The sequence below is a fragment of the Lactuca sativa genome, chromosome 7, assembly GCF_002870075.4.
Source record: "Lactuca sativa cultivar Salinas chromosome 7, Lsat_Salinas_v11, whole genome shotgun sequence".
Lineage (NCBI taxonomy): Eukaryota > Viridiplantae > Streptophyta > Magnoliopsida > Asterales > Asteraceae > Lactuca > Lactuca sativa.
The window spans coordinates 184403307-184426778 of NC_056629.2; the positions used below are offsets into that span (position 1 = coordinate 184403307).

The 23472-nt window shown below is 38.0% G+C and overlaps 1 protein-coding gene across 1 annotated transcript; it reads left to right on the forward strand.

Moving 5' to 3' along the window:
- The first annotated feature begins 20034 nt into the window (after positions 1-20034).
- Positions 20035-22210, forward strand: LOC111913802 (tubby-like F-box protein 7). The gene is made up of 4 exons (XM_023909516.3): positions 20035-20521; positions 21078-21165; positions 21285-21414; positions 21535-22210. Exons 1-4 carry the CDS (start codon positions 20162-20164, stop codon positions 22067-22069), a joined length of 1113 nt encoding a protein of 370 aa, XP_023765284.1. The 5' UTR covers positions 20035-20161; the 3' UTR covers positions 22070-22210.
- The last annotated feature ends 1262 nt before the right edge of the window (positions 22211-23472 follow it).

Sequence of the window (23472 nt, forward strand, 5' to 3'; positions counted from 1 at the left end):
GGCCAACCTCAGTATCTAACATGGAGTGCCTAGAAAATTGTGACTGTTAAGGTGCTTAAACCTTCACCTGCTGGGAGATTTGTCAATGTCAATTTTAAAATCACTCGAGGTTCTGCAAACTCGGTGTCAACTATCTCTCTAGCAGACCTTCCTAGTTTGAATCCCCATGACTGGATTCTACTATACAACATTCTGCTCATTAATCTGATGGAATATGACCCGATTCTGGAACACTTAAAGAGAATGTTGGCCTCCTACATCCATGAAGTTGCAACTATGGATCAGGAAATTGCGAAGGTTATGAATAAGAAGCCTACTGTGAAGCCTACACCGAAACCTGGAGATGTAAACAAAATGAAGATGGGTCAAATTGATTCAACACATCTGACTGTGATGTTTACCAAAGGCAAAGCTCACAGGTTTTTATTTGCTCTTGTGGATAAACACTTGTTTTCTACCGACTGCTTGGAGCACATAATCAACATAATTCATCGGTGCAAGCAAAACTCTGAAGCTAACAAGAAGAACTTTACGGATATGCTTCGGTGGTACATTACATTTCACTATGATCTTTTGGCCATCATACCGAGGGTGTTCAAGACAGTGAAGAAGTCTTCTGTTGCTAAACATAATTGAGGTTTTGGCTCCAAAGACACAAATGGGAAGATTGTTGAGTCTATTTGTGTTGCGTCATGGGCCTCATGTTTTCTATCCGGATTGGGCCTGTTCATCTGTAATTATCTAGTATGTCACACCCCCAAACCAAGGATGGCGAAAACGTGTGGGGGTGGAGGACTTCATGTATAGTATCATAACAACGCGTATAATAGTGCTCAAAGTAAATACAACCATCATTAATATAATTGAAAAAGTTACACCAAAGTATATGTTTACATGTTTCAAATCAATTACATTATGATGACAAAATGAATTGTTTGACGATTTAACATCCATCCTCAAAATGTTGTTGGTTTTCCTATTTCACTGATTTTCTGAGAATACAAGTAGTTTTGAAAAAGTGTCAACAATTAAGTTGGTGAGTTCATAAGAGTTTTGTTTGAGAAAGAAACCGTTTTCCTTGTAAAAGCGACAAAGTATGTTTCCATAAAATCCAATATTTTCTTTATTATGTATCAAATGAATGCTTCTATGTTATGCGATGATGAACCCTAGAAAGACCGATAGATTCCTTCTATAATTACTCAGCGTATATAAACTATATAAGATTTAAATTAAATAAACCGTCGAATATAATGGGTCTGCCTTTTGATCCACAACCAAACAAGGAACAGGAGGAAAGGCGGGCCAACCAATTCTAAGTCGATTATGAATAGATTCTTATATAACTCTAACATATACACTTAGCAATTATAGCCGAAGCCTAGCTATTCTAGATGAATGTAGTTTTAACAGAAATATGTTTCCAAAGAAAATCCAATATTTTCCTTGTAAGAGTTAGGTAGTCCAAAATCCCAGGACCGAAAGTAAACAAGTATTTTCCATACTTAAAGATATAAAAGTGGTTTTAAATCGGCATAAAACCCTTTTTTATATGAAAGTGTACCAGTATTTTTCCATACTTAAAGTAATTCTTGTGAGTTAAATCGACATAACTCGCTAATTTAAAATTAGAACTCGTAAATCTTATGATTTGTTAATACCACATGTGAGCTATTATAACCATGCTAGACTCAGATGGCCTCGTAATACGATGTTCTTCAGGCGTCGCCGTTAAATGACACTTGTCACCTCAGACCTGACGGTCTAGCTATTGCAAGCAGCTCAGGTGTGGGTTTGTCAGACCCAATATAGATCTATACACAACTATCACGCTCTCCCTATAAGAGACTCTGGTTATAATTTACAGGACATTTGATTTTGCTACCATGAAGGTAACACGAAGGGAATGACTCACAAATTTATTTATTAACAGATTTATGTGAACTAAACTGAAAACCTTTGGTAAATAAGTTTGAAATGTAAATAATACATAAACTATACCTATTATAGTTTATCCAAAACGTTTGTAAGGTAAAAGAACTCCTTTTATGAAAATACATTAATGCTATGAGTCCATAAACTATTACTATTATGTAGTATGTGAAAAACCCATTCGTTTTGAGAGTGAAACCTTTCTCATGTATTAAAATCCATAAACTATGCTTATTGAAGTTTATTATATGTGATCGAAATGAATGAGTAAACCTTATCATGAATGACTAAATTTCAGTTTATGATGTTACACTAACAAGATATTACATTCAATATTTAGAACTTATTGTTATACACTTTACTTAACATAATACAAAGTGTTATGAAAGTTATAAGCTGTTAACTAGTTTTTATCCTTTCAGCACCGTTTTAGAAAAATCATACGAAGTCGAAAACTGAATCCGTAAATTCTGAGAGTTCAAAAAATGTGTGTAGTTTATCCATAATTTTTATTATTATTTTTGGAAGTCTTTAACTTGGGTTAAAATGTCCATATTCACAGACTGGTCCAGATTTATTCTTAAAATGATAGTCTGTTTTGTAAAAATCATCATAAATCGTAGAAAAATCGTATGGAGATGTTCAAGTAGTCATTTTAAAGGTATAAACCTCAACTATTTGCATCTAATATAGTTTTGAAAACTAAAGTGTTTAAGTTGACCAAAAAAGTCCGTGAATGGAGTTAAACTTTCTTGATGAAAGCTGTTGGAAAAGTTTAGTTGTGTTCTTGGTGTTTTAACTTGTATCCCCCCCCCCCCTTAAAGCTTAAGAAAACATGAAAATATAGGGGTATGAACTCACCTTATATGATTTCAGTAGGTGGATGATGGAGAAAGGTAGTGCTCCACTCAAGAACACTAAGAAGATGTCTTGAAGGTTCGAAGATCTAACATGAATGTGATGATGTTTGTGTAAACTATCTATGATTTGAGTAGAAGGACGTGAAATAATTATATGGAGGATGAATATAATTACCAAAAGTAGAAGAAAATCCTTGGAAAATGCCTTGGAAATCTCAAAATTAAGAGAGAAGATTCGAGAGAAAAGTATTTGATCTTTTGGTTGATATGAGAGAAAATGAGTGAAGTGAGGAGAGAGGGTGAGTTTTCCCAGCTCTTAGAACGTGAGAATGGATGGACATGATGATAAAGTACAAGGATGTGACTAGGTATGGTGGGCGGAGTGTGGCTGGTCATGGAGTGGGTGTGGGGGTGGTTGCTTGTGTCATTAACTAAAGAATAGTCAACACTCCACCTCTTGTACTTCACCCATTCTTCTTGGATAAGGTTTTATTCCCAAAAACATGATTAATTAATAAATATGGGGCCTTATATGTTAAAATAAAGTTTTGGGTGAAAATCCCACGTTAAAATGATGAAAAACGGGTTTAAAATGAAATCGTGGTCGAAAACCGTGAAGAAATGCTCTTTCTGCGAGGCTTCTCGCATGGTTCGGTTCCTCAGCAGTTCGGTTCTCATAAGGACCTTCGGTTCTAAGAGGGTTCGCCCCTAGAGAGTGGATTTCGGGTCCTTAAGCCCATTTTACTCGTTTTTACCCCGTTTCAATCCGTTTTTTGACCCGGTTAAGGGTTGGGATGGCCCGAAAGAATATAAAAAGTTTGAGGAACTTTTGAGAGAGATTTGGGAGAGATTTCCCATACTTGGAGAGATTTATCATACAGAGAGAGATTTGGGAAGATTTCACATTGTTGGAGAGATTTCTCATATAGCGAGAGATTTGGGAGAGATTTCACATTCTTGGAGAGATTTGGGAGAGATTCTAGATAGAGATAGACTGAAAACGATTGAGAGAGGTTTCGTGTGTGACATTTGTGAGTGTCTGGCTTTGCAATGCAAGGTCCGTAAACCCCGTTAAGCCATGTTTAAGGATCTTACACACTCCCGATGAGCATGCAACATTATTTTATTGTTTTGGTTCATTACATAACGCAATTTTAGGTTAATGAAATCTAGATATACGAACTTTTCAATTGATGATTTCTCATTAGCATATCGAGTTGTATAGTAATTACCTAACGTAAGCCCTAGTACCCAAGGGTTAATTGAGTCGACCGGTTTGACTTGTTGACTTTAGTTGACTTTGACTTGACCGAAAATTGACCGTTGTCACATACTAGGGTTATAGTATAAATATGTATGCATGTATGCATAATACAGAGTTGATTATTACGTTTATTGTTTGTAACCCTAAACACCTCTACAATCGAAGTTCTTAATCGAGCTCTTCTGAGGTGTTGAAGTATTAATCATTCGACACATTCAAATCCATACTCGTGTTCTTATTTACTTTCATAATTGTTTGCTTGCATAGAATCTAACGATCCTTAAAGAACTTTAGTTCTAACAGGACTTGTGGTATTTTTCTACCCTACATTAATGGTTTCATGAAATATAGGTGAGTTTCACGACCCTATTTTCCAAATTCTTTCAAGGGGAATACGTGTCTAAAATGCAACTTTACATAGTTATTACTATTGTAGTTAGATAATTATGCTCATAACATTAGGATGATATTATGTGCGGTAGATACTCTGTCCAAACTATTTAGCTAATATTATGCATAGTTTTTATACTAAACCACAATGATAGATATGATCATACCTAGTTGTCACGCTGGCTAGTTGCAAGGAAACGTTGAAACTCGTTATTATAGACACTCTTTGGATAAGCTTAATACCTAGTGTTACTCTGCCCAAATTCTCGGCTACGCAAAACACACAAATCATATATATATATATATATATATATATATATATATATATATATATATATATATATATATATATATATATATATCAGATAAATAGTATATAAAATAAGTAAAATTGTATAAATACAACGCGAATAACAACACGACAGACTAGAGGAGTCCCCCACAACAAGAGTTAGATGAGACACAATTCATAAACATGCTGATAGATTTTTAGTTAACTCTCATCCTACAATTGTTAAATCTTAAGTGATTGGAAGAGATATGTATAGATCTATATGGGATTAACACTCCCACGTGTGATTGCTAGCTACAACCCGACGACATGTCGAAGCAGGCATAACTTTCTAAGCACATAGCGATGTCCAATGAAGCATCGTGGTTTTTCGGGATCAACAGTCATATCTCGATTATAGGAACTCATCGTAACTTTGTTAAACTAAAACTAAACTATCATAAACTATTGATACCATATGTAGTGATAGTTCACACAAACTCAAGGAAACGAGTTCCAATATGCTCATTAAACTAAATATCCATTATTCTTGAGGAACGCCTTGAGAAGTAGTGCCAACAAAACGATAAAAGGAATATTAAGAGAATATTATCAAAACACTAACCATGAATTAAAGTGATAAGAAAAGATATACATCATCTATCCAAATCGGGATTCATATTTAGTCATTAAGTATTTGAATCCCATTGCCAAAACACTAGAAAAATACTCTAACACACTAAAATAGGTTGAGAATACAACGAATTCTAACTTAAGGACTTCAACAAAGTGTTTTAACGCCTACCAAACCTGTGAACTCACCAACATTATGTTGACCCTCTCAAAATCAACTATATTCCTAGGTCAACCAACATAAATAAAAGACTATCCAGCCAAAGAATACGGACGACTCTCAAACCACCAAATAAGATGGTGATTAAGGCAAAACTCAACATTAAAGCCTCTCCCATAAGCCAACATTCTGTAATGTCGTGCTGCTCGGTGTTTCCGCCACCAGGCCAAGGGTGTGACAAATTGGTATCAGAGTTTTAGGGTTATAGCGAATTAGTAATTCTTTAGAAAATACGACTATAACTTATGGACATATACTCTATAAATATTTGTCCTCAGCTACAACTAAAAGTATTATTAAAATACACTCTAATAGACAACTTACGAGAGAGGTGACTAGTTTGGGGGTATCACTTGGGTTGCTGGGTTTCAAAACGGCTATATGCTAAAATGGTTCTGCTCTCTGGTACTTCTCACCTGGCTGATCATTATTTGATAGTCTTGAATTACAAAACCAAAACTTAATAAAATACACAAGAAATCAAGATTTTAGGTTAAGTACCCTAGATAAGTTTAATGGTACGTTGGCCAAGCCAAGACTAGAAATAGAACTGATCAGCTATGTTTTATTTTGGATGAGTCTAATGCACTACTAAACCTAAATATGGTAATTAATCAAAAGCATGAGCAATTTAGGAAGGCATAAAACAAATTCAATGATGAACCAACAAAGATATAAAATATATATACAATACCACAGAGATACATCATAAAATCATCTATCAAAAATTGGGTATCTACGCCCATACATCACCGATAAAACATTTGAATATAAAAGTAGTCTACATAACCAAAGGTAACAACAAATAAGCACAAATAATCAAAATACTCCTCGTCATACCCATCGCCACCATCGTCATCACTCTCATCATTGTCATCGTGGTGTGTCCCTGATGTGCCTGCCCTATCTCTCGGTCGTTGGTAAGGAGGATAAGCAAATCCCTAAAAAGTGAACCAATCGCTCATAGCCCCTGCTATCCACTACTAGCAATGACGGACATCATGAACCTACCTACTCAGCTCGTCCATGCACTTAAAGAGATGGGTTATATCCATCTCAGGCTACATACCTCGCTGAGCAGTAGGGGGATCGCGTCAAACTCGCTATTGACGATAACCCTACCCAAACTCTTGTTCCTATCCATGCTCTGGATCTACATGACGAATGGGCCCAAGCATCTTCAAGTCTGATTTTCCCTAGTTTTCAACCTAAGAAGCATTAGGTTTCGATAATCGGTACTCCTACAAGCTTATTACACCACCAATTCGATTTAAAACGCAATAGAAATCCGGATTCACACAAAACCCTAAGTTTTTACCAAAAACTCAAAATGCATTAAATTGGGGCAATATAACAAGTTTTTAATGACAATCAACTATATAAATATAAAAATTGTTTGATATACTATCTATATAACCCATCAATTTCACATTATCACACAAAAATCTGAAAATTCCCAAATTTCTCAAAAACCTTAGAATGGGAAATGAGGATCCATTTGCAATGGAAACATGTTAGGAAGTTAGATACGTGCACCATAGTAGCAGAAGAAATGAATGTAAGAAATGACCAAACCCAGAAAGTGCGGCATGCAAATATCATGTGGGGCCCAAAATCACGAAAAGTAGAAAGAAATTGATGGTGTGTGTCGACAAGGGGGGACCAGTGTGTCCTTTTTATACCTGGCCCTAGTGCACGTGGTACATATGCATGCCAGACACGCATTTCAAGAAACTCTGAATTTTTGTTTTTAAAATACTTGTTGTTTTTCCTGACCTCTTCAAACCTAACACCCTAGAAATTTACCTAGAATACCCATTCCTCAACTTAAATGAGCTCCAGATGCACCAAAAAGCTATGAACCGAAATAAACAAACAATAAAAGAACGAGAAACGACTTAAGTCAACAACCCTACCTAGAAAGCAATAAGCAGACATGTTGCTAAGAAATTAAATTAACACAAATACAGTCCGAAAATTTAAACCCAAATCTCTGAGCGGAAAAAAGGAAAAAAAAATTAGGAGGTATCTTTAACAAAGTATCAACCAAGAAACAACTACAAGAAATTGTAACATCCGGAATTTCAGGTATTATATTTATTCATTTTATTTCAAGTTTTGTGGAAGAACTCGGCGAGTTGGTGCGTAGAATCGCCGAGTAGAGACGCGATTTCTCACCCGGATTAATGACCTGACTCGACGAGTCGCATTGGTGGACTCGGCGAGTCCGCGCTGTTTAATGAAACCCTAATTTCTCGGGTTTGGGACCCATTTATAGGGCCTTATGGCCGTCATTTGTGCTCACCAGCCCCCAGAGCGAAACCCTAGTGAGCTTCAGCGATTGGAGTGAGAGAAGGAGCCATTGCTGACCTTGGAGGTGTTGTCTAGCAAGGAAAAGGAAGCTATAGCCAAGAGGAAGCAAGAGGGTTAACTTCCTGAAGATCTGAGGTCCAGAACATCACGTTTGAGGTACTATTTTCGAACCATTTTCTGTTGTGGTGATGTTCATGTTGATTTAGGGCTTATTGAGCCCTTTTGTGACTAGATCTAATGCTCCCATGGTCCTTTAGCGAGTTAGGTTCTGGATCTAGACCCATGGAGGTCCAGAGTGCCTCTTTGTCCAAGCTTTATATGATTCTATGGAGGTTTTGGTTTGGGATCATTGTATTTGAGGTTAAAACACCATTTATGAGTCAATAGGTGTGATATAAGCGCCAAGACATAAACTTTACGTGATAAGTAAGCTTGGAAAGACTGGATCTATGAGTTAGAGGAATAGATCTGACCTCAGAAGGTCATTTGGGGTTGTGCATTGAATGCACTCATCGAGTCCATGGGCAGACTCGACGAGTTGGAGCGAGTTGTTCCGTGTTTTCGAACCAGGGGTTGAGTAACCGAGTTGGGTGAGTGACTCGGTGAGTCGGAAGGGATTCAGAGGAATCGGGTCCCCGTAGGGACTCGGCGAGTCCACGCCAGACTCGGTGAGTTGGGTTGACCGTTGACCATTGACCAGAGTTGACTTGGTAGAATTATTCAACCATAGTTGGACCCATTTTCATCCCTAGTGGCTGGTATGTATTCTTTCATGTATTTACTTTAATGTTTGAGATTTTGTGCTTATATTATGATATGCGTAGGTACTTTTCTTGTGAGTTCTGTACCTGCTTTGGTGTTATTTGACTCGGGTGCGAGTCGATCTTTTATATTGTTGGCTTTTAGTCAGCACATCAGTATTAGTCAGGAGGCGTTGAGTCAGCCTCTGAGAGTCTCCATCGCCGATGAGAGAGCAGTATATGCCACAGAGGTGATTCGAGGGTGTGTACTCGAGATCTTCGGTGTAAAGTTTCCTATTGATTCGGTCCCGATTGCGATGGGGGATGTTTGTGTCATCGTAGGCATGGATTGGTTGAGTAGATTTGGAGCCGTTATCGATTGCAAGCGGCAACTGGTGACTATATGAGACCCAAGTGGGGGAGTTCTTACGGTATACGGTGAGGTTACCCGTCCCGATTCAGCGTTTTGTTCGGCTGCTATAGCGAGACAGAGTCTACAGCAGGGTTGTAGTGGTTTTGTAGCATATGTGATGGATATGCGAGTTGGTGCAGAGAGACCGAGTGCGGTTGAGGAGGTTCCGATAGTGCGGGAATTTCCGGATGTCTTTCCCGAGGAGTTACCAGGTGTGCCTCCCGAGAGGCAGGTTGAGTTTCGCATTGATTTGATTCCGGGGGCAGCACCTATTGCCAAGTCGCCCTATCGCCTTGCACCTCCAGAGATGCAGGAGTTATCCTCGCAGCTTCAGGAGCTGCTGGGGAAGGGGTTTATTCGGCCGAGCAGCTCGCCGTGGGGAGCACCGATCCTTTTTGTGAAGAAGAAGGATGGTTCGCACCGAATGTGCATAGATTATTGAGAGCTGAACAAGCTAACGGTCAAGAACCGTTATCCTTTGCGAAGGATCGATGATTTGTTCGATCAGCTGCAGGGAGCATCTTGGTTTTCCAAGATTGATCTGAGATCTGGATATCATCAGACGAGGGTGCGTGAGGAGGATATCCAGACGACTGCGTTCAGGACTCGTTATGGGCATTACGAGTTCGTGGTGATGCCATTCGGGCTCACCAATGCGCCTGCAGCGTTCATGGATCTCATGAACAGGGTATGTAGACCGATGCTGGATCGATCAGTGATTGTGTTCATTGACGACATTTTGGTGTACTCGAGATCCAGGGAGCAGCATGAGGAGCATTTACGAGAAATCCTCAGTGTGCTGAGATCGGAGAGGCTTTATGCCAAATTCTCCAAGTGTGATTTTTGGTTGTGAGAGGTGCAATTCCTTGGTCACCTCGTTAACCAAAAGGGGATCTTGGTCGATCCGGCCAAGATCGAGGCGGTGTTGAGCTGGGAGGTGCCGAAATCTCCTTCCGAGATCAGAAGTTTTCTAGGGTTGGCCGACTATTATCGGAGGTTCATCAGGGATTTCTCCAAGATTGTTGTTCCTCTCACCAGGTTGACCCGGAAGGGTGTGGTGTTCAGCTGGGGCCCAGAGCAGCAGACCTCATTTGAGACTCTTCGCCAGAGATTGTGTGAAGCCCCGGTGTTGGCTCTTCCAGAGGGAATGGAGGACTTCGTGGTGTATTGTGACGCATCGATATCTGGGTTGGGCGCGGTGTTGATGCATAGAGGGCATGTGATCACATACGCATCAAGGCAGCTGAAGCCTCACGAGGCAAGGTATCCCACCCACGATCTAGAGTTGGGGGCTGTGGTGTTCGCCCTCAAGATTTAGCACCATTACCTGTATGGGGTTCGGTGTACGATATACACGGACCTCAAGAGTTTGAAGTATTTGATGGATCAGCCAAACCTGAACATGCGTCAGAGAAGATGGTTGGATGTAGTAAAGGATCATGATTGTGAGATCCTATACCACCCGAGCAAGGCTAATGTGGTAGCCGACAACCTGAGTCGTAGGGCAGAGAACGCCCCGATTCGGGATATTTGTATGAGATTGACGGTGATGACTCCGGTGTTGGACACCATCAGAGGGGCTCAGGCTGAGGCAGTAAGACCGGAGAACCGTAAGAGAGAGCGAGTTATCGGTCAGGTATCAGAGTTCGTAACCGATAGCAGAGGGCTTATGACCTTCCAGGGTCGGATTTGGGTACCGTTTATTGGAGGAACGCGTACCATCTTGATAGAGGAGGCGCATAGATCGAGATTCTCAATCCATCCCGGGGCCACTAAGATGTTTCTGGATCTTAAGAGAGAGTATTGGTGGCCCTGTATGAAGAGAGATGTGGCGTGGTTTTTTGAGAGGTGCCTAACCTGTCGTAGGGTTAAGGCCGAACATCAGAGACCGCATGGTAAGTTGCAACCACTGGAAATCCCAGAGTGGAAATGGGAGCAGATATCCGTGGATTTTATCACCAAATTGCCGAAAACGGCGAGGGGTCTCGATGCGATTTGGGTAATAGTAGACCGTTTGAAAAAGAGCGCTCACTTTCTCGCCATTAGTGAGAGCTCTTCTGCGGAGAAGTTAGCAGAGGTATATGTGAGAGAGGTGGTATCGCGGCATGGGTGCCGACCTCGATGGTGTCAGATCGATATGCGCGTTTCACTTCCAGATTTTGGAAGAAATTCCATGAGGAGTTGGGTATGAGGCTGCATTTTAGTACCGCATACCACTCACAGACTGACGGTCAGAGCGAGCGGATGATTCAGACGGTCGACGACATGCTCCGAGCATGCGTGTTGGATTTTGGCGGAAGTTGGGACACGTATTTGCCCTTAGCAGAGTTCTCCTACAATAACAACCATCATTCGAGCATTGGTATGCCGCCTTTTGAGCTGTTGTATGGGAGGAGGTTTCGGACTCCCATTTGTTGGGGAGAGGTAGGGCAACGAGTGATGGGTAGCACGAAGATTGTGCTTCAGACGACAGAGCAGATACAGCGGGTCAGGCAGAGATTGTTGACCGCTCAGAGCCGCCAGAAGAGTTATGCGGATAGGCGACGATCCGAGCTTGAGTTCCAGGTCGGTGATTATGTTCTCGTGAAGGTATCTCCTTGGAAAGGAGTGATTCGATTCAGGAAGAGGGGCAAGTTAGGGCCCCGGTATATTGGGCCGTTTAGAGTAATCGCGAGGGTGGGCAGGGTAGCGTATCGCCTGGAGCTACATGCGGAGTTGGAGCGGATACATAATACCTTCCACGTGTCTCAGTTGAGGAAGTGTATAGCCGACGAGTCGGCGGTAGTGCCGTTAGAGGACATTCAGGTGGATGCGAGCCTGAACTACGCGGAGAGACCAATTGCGATTGTGGATCGGAAGATCAAGGTTCTGAGAAACAAGGAGGTGCCTCTGGTACAGGTTCAGTGGCAACATCGGAAAGGATCCGAGTTGACTTGGGAGCCAGAGCGAGAGATGCATGAGCAGCATCCGAAGCTATTTCAGGGATGAGACTTCGAGGGCGAAGTCTGATTCAAGTGGAAGAGAATTGTAACATCCGGAATTTTAGGTATTATATTTATTCATTTTATTTCAAATTTTGTAGAAGAACTCGGCGAGTTGGTGCGTAGACTCGCCGAGTAGAGACACAATTTCTCACCCGGATTAATGACCGGACTCGACGAGTCGTATTGGTGGACTCGGCGAGTCCGTGCTGTTTAATGAAACCCTAATTTCTCGGGTTTGGGACCTATTTATAGGGCCTTATGGCCGTCATTTGTGCTCACCAGCCCCCAGAGCGAAACCCTAGTGGGCTTGAGCGATTGGAGTGAGAGAAGGAGCCATTGTCGACCTTGGAGGTGTTGTCTAGCAAGGAAAAGGAAGCTATAGCCAAGAGGAAGCAAGAGGGTTAACTTCCTGAAGATCTGAGGTCTAGAACATCACGTTTGAGGTACTATTTTCGAACCATTTTCTGTTGTGGTGATGTTCATGTTGATTTAGGGCTTATTGAGCCCTTTTTGTGACTAGATCTAATGCTCCCATGGTCCCTTAGCGAGTTAGGTTCTGGATATAGACCCATGGAGGTCCAGAGTGCCTCTTTGTCCAAGCTTTATATGAGTCTATGGAGGTTTTGGTTTGGGATCATTGTATTTGAGGTTAAAACACCATTTATGAGTCAATAGGTGTGATATAAGTGCCAAGACATAAACTTTACGTGATAAGTAAGCTTGGAAAGACTGGATCTATGAGTTAGAGGAACAGATCTGACCTCAAAAGGTAATTTGGGGTTGTGCATTGAATGCACTCGTCGAGTCCATGGGCAGACTCGACGAGTTGGAGCGAGTTGTTCCGGGTTTTCGAACCAGGGGTTGAGTAACCGAGTTGGGTGAGTGACTCGGTGAGTCGGAAGGGATTCAGAGGAATCGGGTCCCCGTAGGGACTCGGCGAGTCCACGCCAGACTCGGCGAGTTGGGTTGACCGTTGACCATTGACCAGAGTTGACCGGTGTTGACTTGGTAGAATTATTCAACCATAGTTGGGATAGTGTTAATTAGAGATATACGTGTGTTATAGGAGGACGATAGCTCGGGAGATCGAGCACTAGTGATTTCCGAGATTTACGCGTTACCGAGATACGCGAGGTGAGTCTTCTCACTATACTTTGCCTTGAGTAGGTAATTAGAGTTATGTGATACAGTGTTGTATGCTATATATGTGTTATGTGTTGCACTGCATTATTCTATGTGATTTATGTTGTGCATGCTACAGAGTTAGAACCGGAAGGTTCACAGAGATAGAGCCTGAGGGTTCATAGAGTTGGGTGCACGGACCCACAGAGTTATATATATATATATATATATATATATATGGTATTTTGGGGAACTCACTAAGCTTCGTGCTTACAGTGTTTGGTGTTATTTGTTTCAGGTACTAGTGAGGATCGCGGGAAGGTGCCGGCCTGATTAGTACACACACGGGATTTTTATGCTATGAGATCTTGGGATTGTTATATGCTATGAATTTGAGTTTCAAACAATGATGTTTTTATGAATAATAAATGAATTATGTTTTTATAAAATGCGAAAAATTGTTTTGAAATTTACGGTGTTACAGAAATTCATGAGCAGCCCGTCAGGATCCTTCGACAAGGACAAAGGGGAAACTAGCTTGAACCCTTAGGCAAAAGAAATAGAGACCATCCTATGGACCCACAATGGTGTTAAGAAGAGTTAAGTTAAGATTACCACCTATAGTATATCCCTCAACTAGTAGAATGCTAAGATCCAAATCTTAGGAATGAATACAACATCCTCCATCCTCTAGAAAAGTATGAATAACTTGATGATAGTAGAACTCTACCCACAGAAGTAACCCCAAAAGTAGAAACACATGTCAAACCTAGTGTAAGTATAAACATCGTTAACTCGAAAATGATAGGAATTTGAGGAACAGAAAAGCACACAAAAAGATAGATCCCCAAAGGCACCTACTAGGTTTAAGAAGGCCCTAACCACTTATGATAGAACACACCATTATAGGGCAAGATACATTGTAGCCTTAGAGAAAATTCCACTCCGTGAATCAATACATATATAACCATACAATGAGAATACAAAAACTAAAACCAAAAACCTATGGCATGAAGGGCCATACAGCTAGAAACCATAGAAATCCGACCCTCATGATAACAACTACTACCTATAGACTTAGTTAGGAAGTATATTAGATTAGTCATTCAAGATAACACAAATCTATGAGATTCATGACAAACCGTTAGGTTAAGTAAATACCCAACATCTCAAAAAAAACTCACACCAGTTAGTTAGAAGTAAAACCCCGAGCAAACTCTCCAAAAGCCAACTAAGACATGTCAAGTATCCAAACATAAGATAACCTAATAAGAAGGATCACCACATCTAGCACGAAACAATTTAGATAAGAAACAGGAAACAACAACTTGAAGCAAACACATAAGCACTACTAAAAATAAAAATGACGAGATCGTGAAACAAAAAGTAAAGGTTCAAGAGAACATTAGCACGATTGGTCAATAGGAACTTTAGGTTTCCTCTTAGTGTAAAATAAAATAGAAATAAGACTCTAAGCATATAAGCACTAAGAGAATGACAAGAAATTGAAAAATTAGAAGTAGGAATAGACATCCAACTACATCATAACCCTTCACTAGTTGAAAAATACCCAACATAATTTAAAACTTAAAGGGGTTGAACATCTAACACTTATGGACCTTACCATCAGCCTCCCGACAAAATTCAAAACGGTTCCAAACCTCATTGCAAAAACAAACGTTAAGAAGAGAGAATAGTTCTGTAAAACTACGTCATAGAAATAATTCCGAGAGTTAATTCGATTAGGATCCTCTCAATAAAGTGCCTTCACGATAGACACTACGAGTTGAATTTCGGGGACGAAATTTCCTTCAACAGGGAGAGGATGTGACAACCCAGGAAAGACATCCTCAACCGCCGTCAATTGCCAACTTCAAAACATGATAATATAATCTTATAAACGCCTAAACTTTCAGCTACTTACCTCATTGACGTCAAACCATAAGCTAAAAAATAAGTGCGCAAAAAGTCGCATCACTTTGCGACCAGGCTAACATGTTTAGATTCTATACGCTACCACGATTCTAGAAAAATAAAATTCACAAAAATCTGACTTAATACGAGTAAGATACGACTATCACAATAAATAAAGTTCAACCATACTTAAAAGTTTACAACGACGAAAACTACAAGGATAATGATTGACTTTTGGAAGAAGTCGCCAACTAGGCAAACGTAGTACTACTTAAAGTAAGAATTATGGAACAAAGAATGCTTAAAAAAGAAATCGTATAAGGAAGATATGATTTTTTATAAAATCATAACAGTAATAAAATCTAGTTGAAAACGAAAATCACCAGCAAAAATGACCAAAACAAAAGTTGTAGAGAACGGTGAGATCTACAAGGATATATAAAAGTCGTGGAAAACGGCACTCATATGAGCGAGTTATAAAATTTCGAAGTTTAATACTACCGTCACGCGCATTGCGCCGCACGCACCTGACACTTGATACTTCTAGATACATAGTGACGTGTCACAATGAAACGACAACACGTGGCAGCATCGTACGGTTTGTGCGCATATTGCGTCGCGCGCAATGCGCGGCGTGCAACCCAAAACTCCTTTAAATACAAAGTCTCAACTGATCCTTTTTCACACCTCAACACACAAATCTCTCTCTCTCTCTCTCTCTCTTAAAATTTGTGAATGACTCCTGAGCGCCTCTCTAATGTTGGACTTGTGGTTTTTTTTCTAGCCTACATAAATGGTTTTACGACATTAGGATGATATTATGCCTGATAGATACTCTTCCCAAACTCTTTAGCTAATATTATGCCTATTTGTTATACTAAACCACAATGATAGATACGATCATACCTAGTTGTCATGCTGGTGAGTTGTAAGGAACGTTGAAACTCGTTATTATAGCCATTCTTTGGATAAGCTTAGTACGTAGTGTTACCCTGCCCAAATTCTCCTCTATGCAAAACACACAAATTATATATATATATATATATATATATATATATATATACACACACACACACACACATATCAGATAAATAATATATATAATTAATAAAACCGTATAAATACAAAGCAAATAACAACACGACATACCAGGGGAGGCCCCCACAATAAGAGTTAGATGAGACACGATTTATCAACACGCTGATAGATTTTCAGCTAACTACTGCCCTATAATCGTTAAATCTTAAGTGAGCGGGAGAGATATGTATAGATCTATACAAGATTAACACTCCCACACGTGATTGCTAGCTACAACCTGACAACATGTCGAAGCATTCATAACTTTCTTAACACATAGTGACTTCCGATGAAGCATCATGGTTTTTTGGGATCAACAACCATTGTTCGATTATAGAAACACATCGTAACGTTGTTAAACTAAAACTAAACTATGATAAACTATTGATACCATACATAGTGATAGTTCACATAAACTCGAGGAAATGAGTTCGAATACACTCATTAAACTAAATATCCACTATTATTGAGGAACGCCTTGAGAATTAGTGCCTACAAAACGATAAAAGGAATATTAAGAGAATATTATCAAAACACTAGCCATGAATTAAAGTGACAAGCAAAGATATACATCATCTATCTAAATCAGGATTCATATTTAGTCATTAAACTATCGGAATCCCATTACCAAAACACTAGAAAATATATTAACACACTAACATAGGTTGAGAATACAACGAGTGCTAACTTAAGGAATTCGACAAAGTGTTTTCACGCTTATCAAACTTGTGAACTCACCGACATTATCTTGAACCTCTCAAAATCACATGTATTCCTCGGTCATCCAACATAAATAAAAGACTATTCAACCAAAGAATACGAACGACTCTCAAACTACCAAAGAAGATGGTGATTAAGGCAAAAATCAACATGAAAGCCTCTCCCATAACCCAACATTCTGGAACGTCGAGCCGATCGGTGCTTCTGCCACCAGGGCGAGGGTGTGATAACGATGTTTATATGGGAGGAGTTTGCCCCGCCGAGGTGTCATTTCATAAATTAAGTGAGATAACACTTAATAAATACCATGACATGATCATGCAATGTTTATAAACTCATACTTAATGAGTTATAAATATAAATAGTACAATAGCTTATGCAGAATTATAAGGGTGAAGTTGATTATTTTTATACTTTTAAAAAATGTGACATGACTTTATTTTATATAACTTGATAATACAAATCTTTATATAAAAACGTATTCTGGTCATGAGAACCGTCATAGTTTGATATACTCATATATTCACCAAATTTAATACTTTCAGATTTGAAAAAACGATATTTTTAAATGAGTCCAAATACACTTTTACAACTCATTTATTTTTATACTTTTGATAGAAAAATACGTATTTATAAAAGTTTGTCAACCAGATAAATTTTATAAAACACTTTTGGCTATAAAACAATACTTTGTGTCAAAACCTGTAGAACCCACCAACATTTTTTGTTGATGTATCTTAATGCATGTATTCTCAGGTTATTTAGAAGACCGAAAGTGTTCACATAGAAGACTCTCTGTTATTTTTATTATACCTTTATAAACGCCAGATTGTTAGGCATGTGTCACAATTTAGTAATAGCCATTGTCAATGTAATTTCTATTCTGATAATAATAGAAGATTATATTCGCACTGTTCAATGTATGTTCAATAATTATGATTGCTGATTTATGTTGTGCACCTTGGCGTTTCTGCCGGCGGCCGGGGGTGTGACAAAATTGAATGCAAAAACTTGTCGTTTGGTGGTCGCCTAACTCTTATTAAATCAGTCCTAAATAGATTTCCGCTTTATTACTTTTCTCTATTTCGAGGGCCAAAGAAGTTCATTAACACTCTTGAAGGCATTAAAAGGAGGTTCTTATGGGGTGGTGATGAGGATAAAATGAACATTAATTAGGTCTCTTGGGAGGTTGTCGTTAAGCCGATAAACATGGGTGGTCTTGGTGTTAGATGTCATAATTCGACAAATTTATCTCTTCTTGCTAAATGGTGGTGGAGGCTTAAAAATAAGTACAACTCCTTATTGTTTTTCTGTATCAAATCCATTCATAAGTTATTGATAATTGATGGGAAACCAATGGCTAAGATGTCAATAAAAGGAGTGTGATTGAGTATCTCTCGAATTGATATGGAATTTGAAGCGAAGTGTATTTCTATTAATAACTTGTTTAAAATGGTTGTTGGTATTAGAGGCAAAACCTTCTTTTGGAAGGATGCTTGGTGTGGTAACATGGTTTTTGAAGGACTTATGTTTAAATCTGTATGCCTTGGAGGAGAATAAAAATTGCTTGCTTATGGGTATAATCAATTTTAATATTGATTTAGGTCAAGGTGAAATTGGAAATAGTCAAGGCAAATTAGAAAGGGGAGAGAGGAAAATCAATTCTCTGTTTTGAATAGGTATCTGGCTGATTTTCAGTTCAACTAGGGCTACGACAAATGGATTTGGAATGGAAAATGTGATAATCATGCGTTCTCGGTGAAGGCTTTTAAAAATCTTATTGATGATCCAAAAGTTGGTAACGAGCATAAATTCACTTTTGTTAATTGGATTCCAATTAAACTAAACTGCTTTACTTGGCTTATGACGAAGAATCGTATTCCTTTGTATACAAATCTCGAGAAGCGTGGGATAGTTGTGGATTGTACTATGTGTCCTTTCTTTTTGAGCTTTGTTTGAGCTTGATGAAAATCTTGATCACATGTTTTTTTTTTTTCCTATTGTTTTTAAACTGTGGGAGTGGTTGATAAATCAGTCTTTAATCCTCAATCACATCCATGTTTCGTGTGCTGATCTTGTCAATATGTTGGAGTCGAAGGATAGAAGCAAGAAGGTGAGCAAGTTGAAGTTGTCGCTATGCAACACTGTGCATGTTGTGGAAAGAAAGGAATGTAATCGTTTTTTGGAAAAAAAGGCGAACAATTATACTTAATGGAGACGATATTAGTACATGCACCTTTAATTATATCAAACATAGATCTAAGTTAAATTTGCTTGATTGGTTTTGTTGACGTATGTCTCCTATGTCTAACGTTTTTTTGTAATCTGCTAGAGCTTCTCGCTTTAGCATGTTTTGTTTTGTTCTAATAATAATTGCTCGCCGTTCAAAAAAAAAAGTTGGAACCTTCGATTAATCAAGGACCAGAATAAGTTCGAATTTTTCGCCCATTTTTTTTCGTAAGCACGTCAAAAAACATGGATCATCTTTTTTGCAAGCAGGTCAAAAAAACATGGATCTGAACAAATCCAATACATGTGACCTTAGATTTGGACAAATCTGATTGTTTGGACCGGATCTTGACCCACGTATGTCTTATTCATCTTTAATTTTTTTTTTACACAAATCCAATACATGTGACCTTGGATCTGGTCAAATCCGATTGTCTGGACCGGATCTTGACCAAAGTATGTCTCATTCATCTATCATTTTTTTTTTACAGTTTTAGTACACACTTTTTAATTTTTTTTACAAACTTACAAATATAACTTTTCTTCATAGTTTTTGCACAACTTTTATTTTTTTTTTTATGTACAAATTTTGTCCAAATCTTTTTTATTAATTATTCCCAACTTTGTTATTTCATTTATCTTAAAGCTTGGTTTTTTTATTTAAAAAGAATACCACTTTTTATAATTTATTTTGCATCTTTTTTAACAACTATATTTTTATGAATTCACTTTTTATATATAAATTTCCGCAACATCATGGTGTATCTTTAATTTTAAACAAATCATGTAAGGACCCTTTGAATATATAAAAAAAACTACACGATTCTTTTTCTCTTTTTAAAGGGACAACATGGGGTATATGTTTACATGAATAATTAATTGTTAAAATAAAATAATAAACGCATTTTGAATCTGTCCGTCAAAATCCATCTGCTGACTGACACGTAAGCACTAGTTTCACCACAATTTTCTCAATTTGCTCGAATTCATTTTATCGTTTCTTCCGATTCTTCTTCTTCTTCTTCTTCTTCTTCTTCTCTCTCTCTCTCTCTCTCTCTCTCTCTCTCTCCAGTCTACACGATGTCGTTGCGTAGGTCGTTCCTATCACGTCGAACCAGCAGCCGGTCGAAGTCGTTTAAGGAATTGACGACCTTATCAAAACCGCCGGAAATTAACATTGCTGCTGTTCCCGGAGACGACGACGTTGTCGGTGAACAGAACGGCGGCGAGAATAATGGACGAGATTCGTGGTCTAATATGTTGCCAGAGCTCTTAGGCGAGATAATCAAACGAGTGGAAACGAGCGATGACCGGTGGCCGCTCCGGAGAAATCTGGTTGCTTGTGGATGTGTTTGTAAAAGCTGGAGAGAAGTTACGAGACAGATCGTAAAGCCTCCTGTTCACAGCGGGAAGATCACATTCCTTTCATGTCTTAAGCAGGTACGATTTGGCTGTATATTACCTGATTTTAATTTGTTTCAAGCTTTCCTTGATTTGTATGTCGTTGATTCCACAGAGACTAGAATCAATGAATTAAATATAGTTAGTTAGTTTGTTTTTTCAATTTTCTTGTTGAATTGCTTTAGATTTATGTTTAGTCAGAAGATTATCCAGTTTGTTATGGAGAAGCTTTTGATTAGCTCAAACAACTGAAAGCAAGTAGCACAAGTCAAAACTCGATAAAGTCAATTCTATTGTGATAGCGATTATGAACAGTTTGGTAGCTGTTCATGGTTGACAATTTTGACTAGGTCTTATTTCGAAGTATTGTCCAGTAACCACGTCGTTCATTAGAATATTGTTTACTTCATCGTCAAATCCACATGGTAAATTGGGGAATATCTACCTAATGATGCTTCGTATATAATTTCTGCAAATTGTTACCTTCTAAGTTTCCATTGATCACATAATACATTATAATACATCCTTGAAATTTACCAATGTTGTTAATGGATGAACAAGCTTGATTATCTAACCTATTTTCATGTCTTTGCAGCCTGGGTCACGTGATTCTCCAATTCAATGCCTGATTAAAAGAAACAAGAAGAACTCAGTGTTCTACCTCTATCTAGCTGCTACTCCATGTAAGCATCCATAGCTTTAATCTCTTGATGAATAATGTATAGATCCTGACATGAGAGAAGATGATATTTCTGGTGACTTGTAATTAAAGTATTAATCATTTGGATTCCATTTTTGGCAGCATTTACAAACAAAGGTAAGTTTCTTTTAGCTGCAAGAAGATACAGACATGGTGCTCACACTGAATACATAATATCACTTGATCCAGACGATTCATCTCAAGGAAGCAATGCTTATGTTGGTAAACTAAGGTAAGTGACTATTTCTTTTTTTGTACTTAATGGGTTAAGCACTTAATCTAGCTATACACCTATGCATTGATGCTTCTTTATGACTTAATATAGACATAATGACGATTTTACCCTTCACAGGTCCGATTTTCTTGGCACAAAGTTCACAATATATGACAGCCAACCACCAAACAATGGTGCAAAACAATTGAGTAGCAAATCCGTGAGGCGAATTGCAAACAAACAAATAAGCCCACAAGTTCCATCAAGCAACTTTGAAATTGGAGAAACTTCATACAAATTCAACCTTTTGAAATCAAGGGGTCCAAGAAGAATGGTGTGTTCTCTAACATCCACATCACCAGATCAACAGTTTGACTCTGGTCAAACTCAAACCCTTTTGAGAAACAAAGCTCCAAGGTGGCATGAACATTTGCAATGTTGGTGCTTGAATTTTCATGGGCGGGTGACAGTTGCATCGGTTAAGAATTTTCAGTTGGTGGCAACATTGGACCCGAGTCAACCGGGTGGGAAAGGTGATGGTGAAACGGTTTTGCTTCAGTTTGGAAAAGTTGGTGATGATATGTTCACTATGGATTATAGACAACCATTGTCGGCTTTTCATGCATTTGCCATTTGCTTGACTAGTTTTGGGACAAAGCTTGCATGCGAATAATAATGGTTTGATTTAATTTTAGGAGTTGTGATGTATATATATATATGCTCTAAGTTTCTTTTTTGTTTACTTTTGTAGTGTAAAAATGAATAATTAAAAAATTTATAATGATAACATGTATCAGACTTATGTTTATGTTAATGTAGTGGTATAGTGCAATGTTAGTGTATGGGACCACCAAATTTTATACCTAAAGGTTTAAGAGTATATGTTAACTGTTTTTCCACCTTCCAGTGTTGCATACATAGATTGTTCTATAATTTCAATTTTAAGATTATAGATGCTTGAGTATGCATAAACTCCCCACTACTAAAGTGTATTGGATCTTTGTATCTCATTTCTTTTAAGATCAATTTGGGATAATGTTACAAATTGAATATGTCTCCTTTAGCGATAACCTATCTCATGGTGTACGATCTTTCATTTCAAATTCAATTAGATTTTCATTGATATAACTCTTTTGTGACAATAACACGAAAGTGATATATTATTATAATTATTCCTAATACAAAAGAGATGTCAACAATTTCTTCCATTTCAAAAGCTCTTTGATACAAATTTCTTGGTTTTGTGCATTAAGCTTATATTGTTACTCGCAAGAATAATGTCATCTACATATAACATCATAAAGATAAATTTACTTCCATTTAACTTGCGATATACACAATCATCAACAATATTTACCTCGAAACCATAAGAGATGATGATGCGATCAAATTTGTGATACTATTGATTGAAAACCTTTTGAGACCATATATGGATTTTAAGTTGATAACCATGGCTTTGGATCTCCCAATATAAAGTTTTCTAGTTAAACCGTATAAATCTTTTCGTCAATGTCTTCATTTAGAAATTAAATTTTTACATCTATCTGATGTAGCTCTAGGTCAAAATGAACCACAAGTGACATTATCATTTTAAAAGAGTCTTTCGAGGATATTATAAATAATGTCTTTTTATAATCTATTCCTTCTTCTTGACTAAATCCTTCTTCTTGACTAAAGCCATCCGAAACTCAAATATGGTTCTTACATTTAGGCAACTCGACGAGATCTATAATACCTGTATTTTTTATAATACTTTACTATGTTTTTTTTTACGATGTTAGCTATCTATTACTAAAATTAGATAGATCATAAAATAATATCTATTATATATTGGGCAATATTTGGTATTCCAATACCATATTAATTTGAAATATATTTACATTTATTTCATAACTTACGACTTATTCGAAGAGATATTTAAAGATATTTATCGTAATTATATTTTATGTATATATATGTTACATGTAGTAAATTAGTCAAAGTTAGTTAAGCATATGTTAAGACGCATTAGAAAATATATACATTTCATGATAAAACAATTGATGAATTGCATGTTAAGGAAACAATTAAAGAATA

Coding starts and splice junctions, on each gene's coding strand:
- LOC111913802 (XM_023909516.3), top strand. CDS start 20,162: ATGTCGTTGCGTAGGTCGTTCCTATCACGTCGAACCAGCAGCCGGTCG. Junction 20,522..21,077: donor TCCTTTCATGTCTTAAGCAG/GTACGATTTGGC, acceptor ATGTCTTTGCAG/CCTGGGTCACGTGATTCTCC. Junction 21,166..21,284: donor CTATCTAGCTGCTACTCCAT/GTAAGCATCCAT, acceptor CATTTTTGGCAG/CATTTACAAACAAAGGTAAG.